This window comes from Microcaecilia unicolor, chromosome 4 (assembly GCF_901765095.1).
Source record: "Microcaecilia unicolor chromosome 4, aMicUni1.1, whole genome shotgun sequence".
NCBI classification, from domain to species: Eukaryota; Metazoa; Chordata; class Amphibia; order Gymnophiona; family Siphonopidae; genus Microcaecilia; species Microcaecilia unicolor.
Window position 1 is genome coordinate 276,676,481 of NC_044034.1, and position 14,837 is coordinate 276,691,317.

General features: G+C 41.8%; 1 protein-coding gene across 3 annotated transcripts in view; it reads right to left on the reverse strand.

Moving 5' to 3' along the window:
• Nucleotides 1–14,837, reverse strand: part of FRMPD4 (FERM and PDZ domain containing 4) — a 474,706-nt gene that overhangs the window by 80,338 nt on the left and 379,531 nt on the right. For all 3 annotated transcript variants that reach the window (XM_030201595.1, XM_030201596.1, XM_030201597.1), the window contains one exon: nucleotides 12,177–12,222. In XM_030201595.1, coding sequence (XP_030057455.1) covers nucleotides 12,177–12,222 — 46 coding nt within the window. The remainder of the gene's footprint in view (nucleotides 1–12,176; nucleotides 12,223–14,837) is intronic.

Here is a 14,837-nt window from a genome sequence, read left to right on the forward strand (position 1 = left end):
GTTCACTGACTGGGCGGAGGTGATGTTTGTAAGGAAGGCTGTTTTTCATGTGAGGTGCTGGATAGAGGTGGTGCCCAGAGGCTAAAAGGGTCCGACCATAAGCTGAGCCAAAACCACATTAAGGTTCCAAGTGGTGGTGGTGGATCTCAGAGGGAAAGCTGGAGGATGTGAAGGCCTTGGATGAACCACATGATGAGTAGGTGTGCAGCAATTGACGTGCCGTCAACGTGGTCATGATAAGCAGCTATCACAGATAAGTGAAGGCATATGGAAGTGGTCTTAAGGACAGAATCGGAGTGGGAAAGGAGGAAGTGAGAAGAGCATGCACTGGACAGGAGGTAGGACTGAGGTGCTGAAAGTCTGCCCAGTGGGAGAAATGGGTCCATTTAAACTGGCAAGTTTGTCTTGTAGAGGGCCGCCTGGCTGCAAGGAGCACTGACCTCACAGATTGAGACACTGAGATGTGGGCGAGAAAGCTCCATTCACTTTCCAGGTAGTGAATGAGAGACTGGTCAGGTCAGAGTGGAAACTGTGGAGATGGTGAAAGCATCTCTTGCTATGGCTTGAGGTACTAGACGCAGGGAGCAGATATGGGCACACTTGTTGTTGTCCTGCGAAGCAAAGAGATCCATGCGGGGAGTGCTACAGAAGTAGAAGAGGCAATGGACCACTTGTGGACAAAGGGACCACTTATGAGGGTCTAGTTTGTGACTGAAGGAATCTGCAATGGAGTTGGAATGGCCTGGGATGTAGATGGCCTGAAGGTGTGTCTGAAGAGATAGTGTGAAAAGCCGGAGATTGGAGATTGGTGGACAGAAGATTGGGATGCCAGGGGTGAGGTTGAGATGATATCCCTGGGAAACAATCTGTAGGACCCTTTGCTCTGAGGTAATGGTTTTCCAAGCAGAAAAGAAAATACTGATGTTCTCCTGATGGGCAGCATTTCAAAAGCTGTAATTGGGTTTGAAGGAGAGCAGCTACATGGAAGCAGGGTGCTTATGGTTCCTTGGATGTTGTTTGGCGGCAAATGCTTGATGCTGAAGTCGTGGCTTAGTAGGTCTGGGATATGGACTGAAGTGCTTGCAAGGGTAGTACTGTTGTAAAAACTGCTGAGGGTAGGAGCGGTGATAGCTGGCGGAGGAGAACTTGTGAAAAGGATGGGTCTGGTCCAGTGCGTGAGCCTAGAGCTCCAGAATGGTGGTGGAATCTTCCTTCAATTGGGAAACTTTTCTCTGAATAGGCTATCCCCCATGCAGGGGGCATTGGCCAAGCAGTCGTGAAGGTCTTTCCTGAGATCTGATGCTTTGAGCCATGTTGTGCTCCTGGTGGCAATGCCAACTGCTGCCAACCTGGAGATAACATCATAAGCATCATAATTAGTTTTGATGAGGTGGTATATTGATTCTTGAAGGGCAACATGCAGGTGGGTGACAGAGTTGAGGGATGTCCCCTCCATCTGTTGAAGGATAGAATGCTGGAAATGGAGCTGATAAGCAATAATCTTGGAGGCAACATGGCTCCTTGGTAGACTTTGCGACCCACTGAGTTGACGAGGCAGGATTCTTTCCCAGGGGGGGATGTTGAATTGAGTCCTGTTGGGTTTGGCTTTTTTAATGGCTGATTCCGTCACCATGGAGTGGTATCGTAGTTGTGGGGAGTCATGTCCTAGAGCCTTCTAGACTTTATATTTAAACGCTAGACGTTTGGAAGCAGTGGAAGTCTTCTGCCAATTGGAGAGATGGAGATCCTGTAGAACTAGGAGCACAATGTACTCTTTAAGAGGCGCTTGGCAGGACTGTAGGATGGCCTGGAAGTCCTTCTGGATGGCTGTAGCATTCGCTTGATTGAGCCTGAGAAAAGTAGAGCTTGTTTGGAACAACCACTTATACTAGCCATAGAGTTAGTATGAATGCTTATGACTAGATTGCTAAAAAAAATATGGCATGTAAAAGATTGGTTCTACAATCTATATATGTAACTGTGTGCCTTGCCCAGACTCCACCCATGTGTATAACCACCTTAACTCTATGCACCATTGCATTTCGGTGCCATGATACAGAATAGAACATAGCAGGAACATTGGCCTGTAAATATGCACGTAACACACTGCTAGTGGAGGTGGTGGAGACAAAATCAGTGGTGAAATTCAAAAAGACGTGGAATAAATATAGAGGATCCCTAAATTGAAACAGAGTTCTATCAAAGGAAAACTTAAATAACCTTGTGGATGTTGATGTACTTCAATGGCAACTCCATCTATGGGGAACTAAGACCAGTGCTGGGCAGACCTCTACAGTCTGTGCCCTGTATAAGACAAAATCAGGATGGGCTGGAGTGGGCTTAGATGGCAACTCCAGTAGTTGGGAGGCAGGAACAGTGCAGGGCACACTTCTATAGTCTGTGTTCTGGAAATGGCAAAGAAAGATCAGGATCCAGTATGCATACTTTATATCACATTCATTGTTGGTTTAATAATGAATTCATAATGAATGTGACTATTTGGCAGACTGGATGGACCGTGCAGGTCTTTACCTGCTGTCATCTACCATGTTACTATATGCACACGTATGCATGTATTTGCTGCCATTCTGGTCATTTACATGCATTCTTGTCCTCTAAATGTTGGCACCTTCTTTTCAGAATTACCTCCTAAACCTTTACCTACGGGAGCACACAGTTATGGAACGCATTGCCACGCAACCTAAAAACAATCTGCGAACTAATGAACTTTCGCAAACTACTGAAAACCCATCTCTTTAACAAGGCATACCACAAAGACCAGCCAATGTGAATATACACAACTCCTTCACATATACTCAGAACTGTCTTATAATATTCTGCTTGTTGTACTATTATCTTGTTTTATCCTTATCATATTGCCCAAGATCCTTCTATAACACAAAATGTTTATTTCTAATGTATGTCCACCTTTCATGATGTATTGTAAGCCACATTGAGCTTGCAAAGAGGTGGGAAAATGTGGGATACAAATGCAATAAATAAATAAATTAGACCATGCTAATTCCTCAGCACAGATTGGAGAATGGACAAGGACTGGGCAGGGACTGTTCATTATACTAAATCTGCAGTTTGGCATGGTTCCTTAAATCCAGTCCTTGAGGACCACAACCCAGCCTGGATTTCAGGATTTCCACAATGAATATGTATTAGATCCATCTGCATTCACTGCTTCCATTGCAGGAAAATAGATCTCATATATATTCTTTGTGGAAATCCTGAAAACTAGGCGGTGTTTTGGACCTCGACGACTGGATTTAAGGATCCCTGCACCGTGGTGTCATGCATAAAGTGTTAACACAGCAGATAATGCAGAGCACTTAACACTACTTCAATAGGTCACATTTGAAGGGTGCCTACAACTAGGTACCTGGAGGGTGCTTGGGAGGAGCCTGTTGTATAAAGGAAAGTAGACACCTACTTTCCTTTACAGAATACTAGTGTAACTGATGGGCCGAAGCTTAGAAGCTAATGCCAGTGCTAGAGGTGATTAGCAATGGAACAGCACTGGCGTTAAGCTGTGCACAATGCTCAGAGAGTTCTAGTGCCAGACACAACCTGCCTGCCAAAAATCAGCATTAATGATATTTAAATGCATGCAAAGATATATTTAAGAGGGTCATCAGATACTCCCTTTCATGTTCAGAAAATAGCGCAGGAAAGAACGCTGCCCTAATGCTGGGAACCTACAGCAAGCTCCAAGCTAGCAGTAGGGTGCTTGAACAGATGGACAGAGAAACAGGATCAGAAAAGAAGCAGCAGCGACTGGCAGCAGGGTGCTTGAATGGACTAAAAAAGTCTGAAGGGTAAACAAAAAATCTGGAGTGAAGTTCAGCATTCCAAAAAGAGAAAGGAAGGTGAGTTTTTAATAGCAAGGGCAGGCTTTCCTGTAGTTTTTTTAAAAAAAGAGACTGCGCTCAGAGTCACTGCGCTCAGGGGAGGAGTTCCTGCACGGGCTCCCCAGTTTGACTAGGCCTATGCACAAGAGCTATGCTTACTGCACAGCTCTTGTGCACATGTGCCAGGCACATTCCTCCCCTTTAACTTCCCAATGTTCATCACTAACAGCGCACATAAAATTTGGAAACTATTAGTGTTGAGCATTGGGAAGTTGTTATTTTTTTCGGCGCTGTTCCTCACAGTGCTGGAGGTTTGAGCATCGGCCCATGAGTATATAGTTGACACAGATCTGGTTTAACTGTGGATGCCTAAATGCCAATATGAGGAGAAAACCAAATATTTGCACAAATCACAGCAAGGAGGATACAATGGGAGTGGAAGTGACTACAAGAATGTTCCAGGAGAAATGCCAATAAAAAATATTTATTCCAAAACATCTAATAAAATCCAATACTAGACGTACAATTCCCAGTTCCAGTGGTGCACTATACAGGTGCACATATTTTATAGTATTTCTATGAAGTGCTTGTGTAAGTGGGCATCACACCCTTGCTCAGCTCAAGTGTATACCCTGTTGAAAATACAGTGCACTCCAGTAGCGTAGCCAGACCTCAATTATTGGGTGGACCAGGGGGTGAACCAAGTGGACATGACCCGTATTTCCTCTATGCCTGCTATGCCCCCACCCCCAAAGCATTAAAAATAAATAACTTGGCTGGTGGGGATTCCCAGGCCCCGTCAGCTGAAGAATCCCAAACAGTCTCATCCTCACGGCTGTTAGCAGCCCATTTGTAGCCACCAACACCAGCACTACCCCCTCCCATGCCAATTGAACTGAAGATGCACGGTGGGGGGGGGGGGGGGGGATGCCAGCATCAGCAGCTGGAAATGTGCTGCTGGCTGCTCCAGGGATGAGACTGACAGGGGAGGAAACTCTAGCGAGGACTCTTTAGCTGGCGTGGCCCGGGGATTCCCACCAGCTACACTAATGATGTGCGCTACTGGGCCCACCTATGGCTACACCATAGTGTACTCCGGTTAAGTTGAAGGGTTCCGGACTGGATTTTTACTTGCACTTAACTGGAGTGTGCACATAACCGAAGTTACCATTTTCATACCATTATTTAAGAAAACACACAGAGCCAGTGTAGCCAGTGTAGCTTAATTTATTTATTACAGTACTGGTATTGGACTGTTAACAATTTTCTGAAAAAGATCAATAAAACATTTTTAAAAACCTGGCAACACAGAGCTGGTGTTATTTAAAAGGTATTTAAAAATCTGTAATTGTTTTCTGTACAGTGTTGTAGACAAGGCCATACTTTTGGTACTCCTCCACCACTACAGTCCACAGTTTTGGGACAGACGCAAAATCAAACTTATGTTTATGGTTATCAGAAGAGGAACAAACTGGTGGGCACCCTCCTCTTGCACTTGGCGAGCAGGCAAGAAAGAACATGGCGGTCACATGACCTCTTCACTCTGCACATCACAAGCTACTAACCAATAAAGGAAAGAGTGAGGACTGCCCATCCTACCTCATTGGTTCAGTGCATTGACCTTATTGTAACCCTGCCCTTTTAGAATCAGGATTGGTCTTACTGTTACCCAAAATGCAAATTATGCACTAACTGATATACCTCAGACAAATCCTGTTAGTCAGGAAAGAGGGAAATACACTAAAGAAACAGAAATACACTAAAGAAACAGACTTAGTTTGGATGGGCTAACTCCAATCTGAAGGAATTTTTGATTAATTTAAATTTAAGAATCAGAGAGATGTTACACAATTCTTAGTTGAGTGTGTTATAGAGATAGTTGTTAAATAAAGTAACACTGAAATGAATTTGTGTAAAAAGTTGTTTTTATTGCACTTTGTATTTAAAAAGTTTTAAAATTAATATGTTTAGGTAAAAACCATTTAAACCAGATTCAATTGTTTAAACAATTGGTTAGAAAGTGTTTTCTGTTTAGATATTTAGAGTAATGATCTTAATAATGAAGGGGATAGTGTTTTTTCTTGTTTTTGTTTTTTTTTGTTTGGGGATGGGAGGAATTATCAGTTAACTTTTATCTCCAAGCTTGGCATGATATCATTTCAACTATTGCTTATAAACATCAGAGACCTTTTTCAATTAGCAGGGGAAATTTGGTGGACTGTTCAGTTAGAATGCCACATGAAACAGTCAGTAGAGTTACATACAGGGAAAAAAGTAAGGTTTACTCCTATAATGGTTATACCAGGACTAAGATTAGGCAATTGATGCAGATTCCTAAGTCATTGGATGTTAATGAAACCTTTACATCAATCCCCTGCGCCTATGTAAAAGCCAGATGTGTGGCAAATAAGATTGATATAGTTAGGGATATAGTAACTGATAAGCAGCTGGCTGACAGTGAATGCAGACCCTAGATTGAGAGATGTATGCCGTCCTGGATATAAAATTGTTCATCTGCCAAGGAAGGCTAGGCGGTGAGGTGGACTTGCTATTTTATGTCTTTTTACATATTAGATAAGATTAGCTCTCCTTCTATGGAGGTAGTGTCATGTGAAATTAGAGATGATTCTTTGATGGGCTCACTTAATTGTGGAAAATGGAATGAATGTAAAGACTCCTTTTATAAGTTGGTAGCAAAACGGTTAGTCTAAAATGATCACGTTTTATTGACTGGTGATATAAATTTACATTTAGATGATATTGCAAATCCTGCAGTAGGGAATGCAATGGAATGTTCAGAATCCTCTGGGCTTTCTTGGCTCAATTTTAAACAAACATGAGAAAGGCCATCAATTAGATTTATTGGCATTATCTAATAATCTAAATAAGTACTGTATGTTCGAATCTAATTCATGTTTACCAGTGCCGTGGTCTGACCATTTTCTTATTGATTTTGTGTTGCATTGGAGAGACAGTTCAAATATGAGGAATAAGAAAAAGCAGGTTACAGTTTCAAGAGGTAAGATAGAGCCCTCAAATTTTTGGTACAGAGTGGACGAGGAGGTAAACCAAAATTTAAGTCAATCTGAGGTTTTGATTTCCAATTGGGATATTGTAAGTAAGGAAATCTTGGATGAAATTGCTCTGTATTCTAAGAAGATTAATTAGGCGATCTAATAAATGGTTTGATCAAGAATTGCTTTTTTAAAAAAGGGAGTGTAAACAAAAGGAAAGGTTATAGCAGAGAGCTCCCACAGAGGCAAATAAACATAACTGGAGAATAGCAATTTGTGCTTATAAGAGGACCATCTCAAAATAAAAGAAGAAAGAATTTTACTCTTCGTTAGTGGGTAGAGATAAGGTTGATATTAAAAAACTGTATAATTCAGTTGATTCCTTTGTTAGATCTGAGGATTTAGTTCAGCTAGGTGAGCAGCAAATTCTAGCAGATAAGGAACTTGCCCAATATTTTCAAAATAAAGTTGAGAATATAAGGGGTACAGTTGCCAATGCGAAATGATTTTATTATGAATGCAGTCTTACCTAATGCTGCCATTTTGGCAGATAGGATCTGGCTAGAATTTGATAAAATCACTATCAGTGATATTAAGAGAGCACTGCTGAAATATGCTAAGTTCATGTACTTTAGATGCATGTCCTACATAATTAATGAAATACTAGTTGAACCAAGCCCATTTCGTCAACAATGAAACGGGTCCTAGCAAGGCTCTCATGTAAGCGTTTTTTTTCTGTATCCCCTGCCCTCCCCTCCATGTCCAGCGATTCTTCCCTCCCCTCCCAGTCCAGCGATTCTCCTCTTCCCTGACCTCCCATCCATGTCCCGCGATTCTCTCCTCTCCTCCCATCCCATCTATCGGTATGAGAGGATTGTGTGTGTGTGTGTGGTGGGGGCTGTGTATTGTGCTATCCCTGTGAGCAAAGGTGACCACTCCACTCCAGTACCTCTACTTTGGGAGCAGATCATATAGAAAAAAAAGGCTATAGCTGAAATTTTTCTAAAAAAAATCATGTTGTGGAAATTCCAGGTGAAGAGAGAAATAGGGAAGTGATGTTCATTTAGGTCTCAAAACGCATACACACAGCCTGACAGCATCTCTTGTATTACTGAAAGTGAAAGATGATGTTCGTGGTGCTGCTCCCATCCCCTCGCTTCGATGTTCCGTGATTCTCTCCTCCCCTCCATGTCCAGCGATTTGTACCTGAAAGTTCTCTGGCTGGCTGGCTTCCATAATGTTCCGTTCGTAACATCTCCTGACGTCAGCCAGCCTCCAGTATTTCCTTCTCTCTCACTGTTCCGCCCTCCTCTGATGTCATTACATTTTGATGCGAGGGCGGGACAGTGAGAGAGAATGGAACGCTGGAGGCTGGCTGACGTCAGGAGATGTTACGCACCCAGACAGCCAGCTAACCATGGAACGTTGGAGGCACAAATTATTATATAGGATGCTTCTCTACTATATATACATCTATTGACTCAATGGATTAATAATCAGTTTCAAGAGAGTATGTTTCTATCAGATAAAGGCAGTATTATTCTTACACTTATTCCAAAAAACCCAAATGGAAATCTAAATGAAGTGAGTAATTACAGACCTATAGCCTCTATAACACTTATAACAAAATTAATGGAAGGTCTTGTTATACAACAGCTTCAAATATATTTGGATAAATATGATATTTTACAATATTCTCAATCTGGATTTCAAAGGTTTTATAGTACAGAAACTGTGTTCGGTTTGATTGTTGCCTTGGGAAAAACATTGCTCAGCCAAGGCAAATGTGTCATCCTAATCCAATTCGACCTTTCATGTGCCTTTGATCTAGTGGATCATGAAATCCTGTTTACTTTGAGCATTTGTTATTTCTGGATATGTATTAAAGTGGTTTCAAGGTTTTCGTACCAGTAGGTCTTATTCAGTAAAATGGAATGAGGGATTTTCAGATTACTGGAGATCACCCTGTGGAGCTCTGCAGGGATCTCCCTTGTCACATAGGGCACCTTTTATGAAGCTACAGCAAAAGGGGGCCTGCACTGGCATCGGTGTGTGTTTTTGACGCGTGCCAAGGCCCCCTTTTACAGCAGCGGATAAAAGGTAGGTCTTTCTTTTTCTCAGGAAATGGCCATGCGGCAAGTGAAGCACATGCCGCATGGCCATTTGGGGGGGGGGGGAGGGGGACACTTACTACCACCCATTGAGGTGGTGGTAAGGGCTTCCACGCTAACTGCCCAATTACTGCCGGGTACACACCGGGGCAACAAAAATAAAAATATATTTGTAGCACTGGAAATGATGCATAGTGAGGGTGGGAACTACCGCTGGGCTGCTGCAGTAGCCTGGCAGTACTTCATTTTTATCAAGCGGTAAGCCTGCATTGGGTGTTAGGCTTCTCACGGAACACTGGGATTGTGAGCCCTTGGACCACTGCCGTGGAGGGGCAGTGGCAGGCAAAACCACCCCCAAACCAGAGACAAGGCAGAACAGGACTGGAACCCCGGACTGGAGTTGCAGCTGAGGCAAACAAGCTGGAACAGGCAGAGCAGGAACAACTAGACTTCACCTGTGCTTGACTGCCGTTCCCCAGGAGTTGAGCCCCTGGGTGCAGGCGGCTGGCAGGATTTACAGGACAGGGCAGGAACTGGATACCAACAGGATACACACAGGGTCTAGAATACACAAGGGAGGCTAGGCAGAATACTAGATTAGGACTCTCAGACAAACAATACCACACTAGGTAGAAAGCAGACAGCCTCAAGAACAAGGACTGAAAGCTGCCAAGCAGCCACTAAGAAAGAAACACAGACAACTAAGAACTAGACATGGAATACAGACCAGAAACAAGACTAGGAACTAAGCAATAAAACCAAAGCTAAACTACACACAAACTAACTAGAATCAGACAAGGAACTCAGACTAGAAACTGGACTAGGCAGAAGTGCACAGAGCATACCAACATACCAGGGACCTTAGACGATGCAAAGGCAAACACAGAAGTTTCCAGGTGGTTAATAAAGCCCATCAGTAGCTGAAGTTCAGCTGCAGGAATCACAAGGAAGCTACGGGTACTGTTCAGGCATAAACAAGAAAAGCAAGTCTGGCAGCCTGGAAGATCTGGACCAGACTCGGGTGAAGTCTGGAATGTGTGACAGTCCACAGTAGCCACCGGCTCTGGCCACCAGAGGGCGAGGTGAGCACAGACAAGGAAACAGTCACCATCGTGACATTGGGCTTACCACTGACTTGTAAAAGGTGCTCCTACTTCGTTCAGTGTTTTATTATAATCATTGGGTGTTCTTTTGGAGGAAGCTAATTTAATTTTTTTCATATATGCAGATGTTATTTCGAGTGTGTGCCCTGTTCAATCAAACTGGTCTAAAACACTTACATATATTATGAAATGTTTTGTCATAATAGAAAATTGGATCACTGCTCAATCTCTTTTTTTTTTTCCTTTTCTTTCTTCCTTGCCTTGTATTTTGATATTTCTATGTGACTGTTGAGTTTTACTGTCTATAATGGAGTTCATTTTCCTTTCTAATGTTTAGTCTAAACACTGCTCAGAACTGTTTTGGCAGCTAGAGTGCTCTGGCAGGTTGAAATAAACTATAAGATGATCTGTAGTTTCCTTGGAGCTGTGGAAGGACATCCACACATGAAACTGCATGGATGGATATTCACTTTGTACAAAAAACAGAAGAAACCAGTCTTCGCAAGGAAATCAACAAGAAACAAAACAGCAAAAATGACCAACAAAAGCAAAAAACAAAAAACAAAAAATATAAAAATAAAAATAAAATATATATATATCAAAAACGTCAACATTTAAAATTAATCATAAAATATGTATTTAAAAGATGAATCCATCAAAATCAAAAAATTACATAAAAAAGACGACACTTTGGATGTAAAAATGAAGAATCAACTTTATTTGCCAAACTGTAGCAGGGAGAAAGGGACGCGACACAGCTGTGTTTCGGCCATACTGGCCTGCATCAGATCAGAGACTCTGCTCTGATCTTCTCTGCGCAACAACTTTGTTTCCAGTACAATTGAGCATTATAGCTTCAGTTTATTGGTAATACACACATATTCTTTTTATATTTGGATAGAATTAATAATCAACAGATGGCAGAGAAGACTCCTGATGCAGGCCAGTATGGCCGAAACACAGCTGTGTCGAGTCCCTTTCTCCCTGCTACAGTTTGGCTAATAAAGTTGATTCTTCATTTTTACATCCAAAGTGTCGTCTTTTTTATGTAATTTTTTGATTTTGATAGATTCATCTTTTAAATACATGTTTTATGATTAATTTTAAATTTTGACGTTTTTTATATACAGTATATATATATTTTATTTTTATTTTTATATTTTTTGTTTTTTGCTTTTGTTGGTCATCTTTGATGTTTTGTTTCTTGGATATTCACTTTGCAAGGAAGTTTTCAGTAATTCTTTAGAGTCACCCAGTAGTCTTCAGGGCAATTTGCTTCTTCTTGCCCTTCAGGACACAATTGCTAAGGGCCCCTTTTACCAAGCTGCGGCAAAAGGTGGCCGGTGCTGGCATCAGTGTGTGTTTTACATGCTTGCTGAGGCCCCCTTTTACCGCAGCTGGTAAAAGGGAAGTCTCGCCTTACTGCGGAAAATGGCCATGTAGCAAGTAAAGCACTTACCGTGCGGTCAGTTTTTGGGGAAGCCCTTACCGCCACCCATTGGTAACTGGGAAGCACACAGCACTGCCCGATTACCGCCAGGTACACTCCAGCACTACAGCCTGGCGGTACTTCCTGTATAGCGAGCGGTAATTCCATGTTGGGCTTACTGCCGCTTAATAAAAGGAGCCCTAAGTTATACAAATTCTTTTCTGTACTCATTGGTGTTGGTAAGCACAAAACACCACCTCTTTAGGCCTGGGTTATATGTATTTATTGTTACTTTGTTGTCTGTCCTTCTGAATTTTAATTAATTTGTGTACAAGCTGATATTCACAAACTCCAGTTTTCTGGATTCTTTACCTATGTTCATTTATTTCTAAGAGCAGTGATCCACTAAAGTCATTTTTGGCATTTCATACAAAGCTCAGAGTTTGAAGCATTTAAAGATTTCTTCTAAAAATGTATTCATGATTAGAATTGCCATTCAAGCCTGTAACAAATGATCCTAATGATGTTTTAGAAACGGCTGAGACTACTTGCTGTATTCCTAGGGGTATATATGTTCTTTGTATTTATGACAATGCTGAAGCTCTGCAGTAAGACAGAGACGGTCTTTGGGTGGAATATTAGCTAAGAGAAGCCATACTTACAGGATACGGTTGAATCACAGTAAGAAGGATTGATTCTTTGCAGCTTCTGTAAAGGAAGACAGAAATAGGCAAAGAAAGCTGAATCTTACTTTAAAGTACAATTTTGTTTTTTAAAATCTAGCATCATGCAATATGTGCTGATTGCAATCATAACAACTGGGAACTAATTGCCATACATTACAATTGCCACGCTATACAGAAAACAAAAATCAGAGACTTTGCATTGACAAAGAAAATTGAATTGGTTTTAACTTTGTAATATTTCTATAGTGGTACATATCAGAAATCGGAATTGACCCGGAGCCAATAAAGGCAACCTTTGAAAGCAAGGCATTCAAAAAACTTATGGAACTTTCATAGGTAACAGCCACACTAATTCAGATGTAAACTTTTAATGAAAGTATATTTGGAGCTGGACAGAGTATGGTCTAGAAGACATGGACCCAATGGTGTGCTGGAGTGGACTCTCCTCGGCTCACGAGAGCCATTTGTTAAGTTTTTAAAGAACTTTGGGAGCCAGTTGTTAAAGTAGGCCTGCCATGACTAACAACTGGCTCCCAAAATGTGAGCATGGGCCCCTTCCTGGATTCTCTTTTACTTTGCTGGCGGGGATGCTGAGACCTGCTGCTGCTTCCTGCTCCTTGCTTCCAGCTCTGAGCAGCAGGCTGGGACTTCTCGTGCATGTGCAAGAGAAATCCCAGCATGCCGTTCAGAGCCAGAAACAAGCAGCAGGGAGTGATGGCAGTCCATTTATTGGCTGTTGGGGCTCAGCACCCCTGACAGCAAAGATATGCCCCTACCAGTCCACCCATGGCCCCCACCCCCAAATTGCAAGGTTGACTATGCCCGGTGAGGGAGAGCTCGCTATTAAAAATTTACCAGCACACCCCTGAACGAACCAGCCAGAAAAAAAGATAAGAAAAATGTCCTATTTTTTTGTCTTATGTATAGTAGAATACTCCCATTGTGTGCTATATTATTGACTATTGTAATATTGCTAATGTGTTGTACACTGCTTTGGGCAGTTTGGTTGGTAAAGCACCATAACCCCCCCCCCCCAAAAAAAAAAAAAAAAATCAGATAAGGGTCTCTCAAGCACCTTAGAAATGTAGTACAAATGTGCCAGCTGTCAGATATTTCTCAGAATGACTCAGATCTTGAGATGTACAAACTTAAATTAAAATTCACAAAGAAAAGTTGAAAAATTAGTTTTGCAACTCCAGAATATAATAAATAGAAAAAACACAAAAATGAAGCTAAAATATCTTTTTTATTGAACTAACAATATATTTTGGGCCACATTCACTAAATGGCACTCGAGTTTAAGTACCGGGGAGAATCCACACTAAGCGCTATATTCTATAAAGGGTACTTTGGGCTGAGCACCCTTTTTGGAAAAACAATAAGGGCCCTGTTTACTAAACCACGCTGTAGGTGTGCACACTTTTTAGCACACGTTAAAAATTACTGCACACTAATGCTAGATACACCCTAGGAATATAAGGGTGTCTCTATTATTAGCACATGCTAAATTTTAATGCGTGCTACAAAGTTAGCACGCCTACAGTGCACTTTAGTAAACAGGGCCCTTAGAATGGATTTCCATGCCTAACTTTAGGTGCTAGGATTTACGCCGGCTGAAACCTGGTGTAAATCCTGGCGCACAAGTTGGGCATATAACCTCGGTATTCTATAACTTTGTGCCTAAATATTTGGAATACACCTGATCCACCCATGCTCCCTTTTGGGTTGCGTGCAAGATATTTCAGGCGTGTAGTGTTATAAAATAGCACATAGACAGATGCATGTGCAAATCCAAATTAATGCTAATTAAGTGTAATCAACTCCAATTAATGTCAATAATTGGTTGTTAGCACCCGATTGACTAATTAGTTTGTGCACAAATCTAAGCTCTACCTTTTTGACTAGCTTTCAAAGGCGATACTTTCATCTTCAGGTCAGGATATCCCCTCTTAACTTCCATTACTCCAGTTATTGCAGTGACAGCCTTCAGATATAAGCCATGCACTTGGGCTTCGGCTGGAATTCTACAATCATGGGACCTAAATCCGGTTACTAACTGTGTGGGTAATTTTATGACTGTGCATGCATAAAAAGTATCCACCGTTATGAAACCCATTGGAATTTAACAATAGACATAATCTACTTTATAAGTTTCACAAAACCTCAGCTGTGCAACTCGATAGACCAAACTCATGTCATCAAGACTTATGCACAACCATCATCACTGGTCTTTCAGTTTGCGAAACATGAGTCATGTCGGACAATTTACCCTTGAGCTGACAAAGATAGGTGGCCCCAATATTCAGACCACGAGAGATAGCTGGGCTGTCTCCCACAGTCGGCGCTAAACCCGGATATTCAATGCCAGTCCATTTTTGGTAACCGGCATTGAATATCCAGTTTAGCTTGGGCCGGTCTGATTTTAACTGGCCACACTGATATTCAGTGCAAGACACTTAAAGTGAGACTGACCAAAGTTATTCTACCTATTGTGGTGGCCAAATACTGCCGCCAAACTTGGCCACTCCCACTTTAAAAATCATCAGCTATCTGGTTATATCGCCTGATATAACCAGCTGTCTTTAAGCTGCTAAGTGGTGATATTCAGTGCTGGAGATCTGGCTATCCGGCACTAAA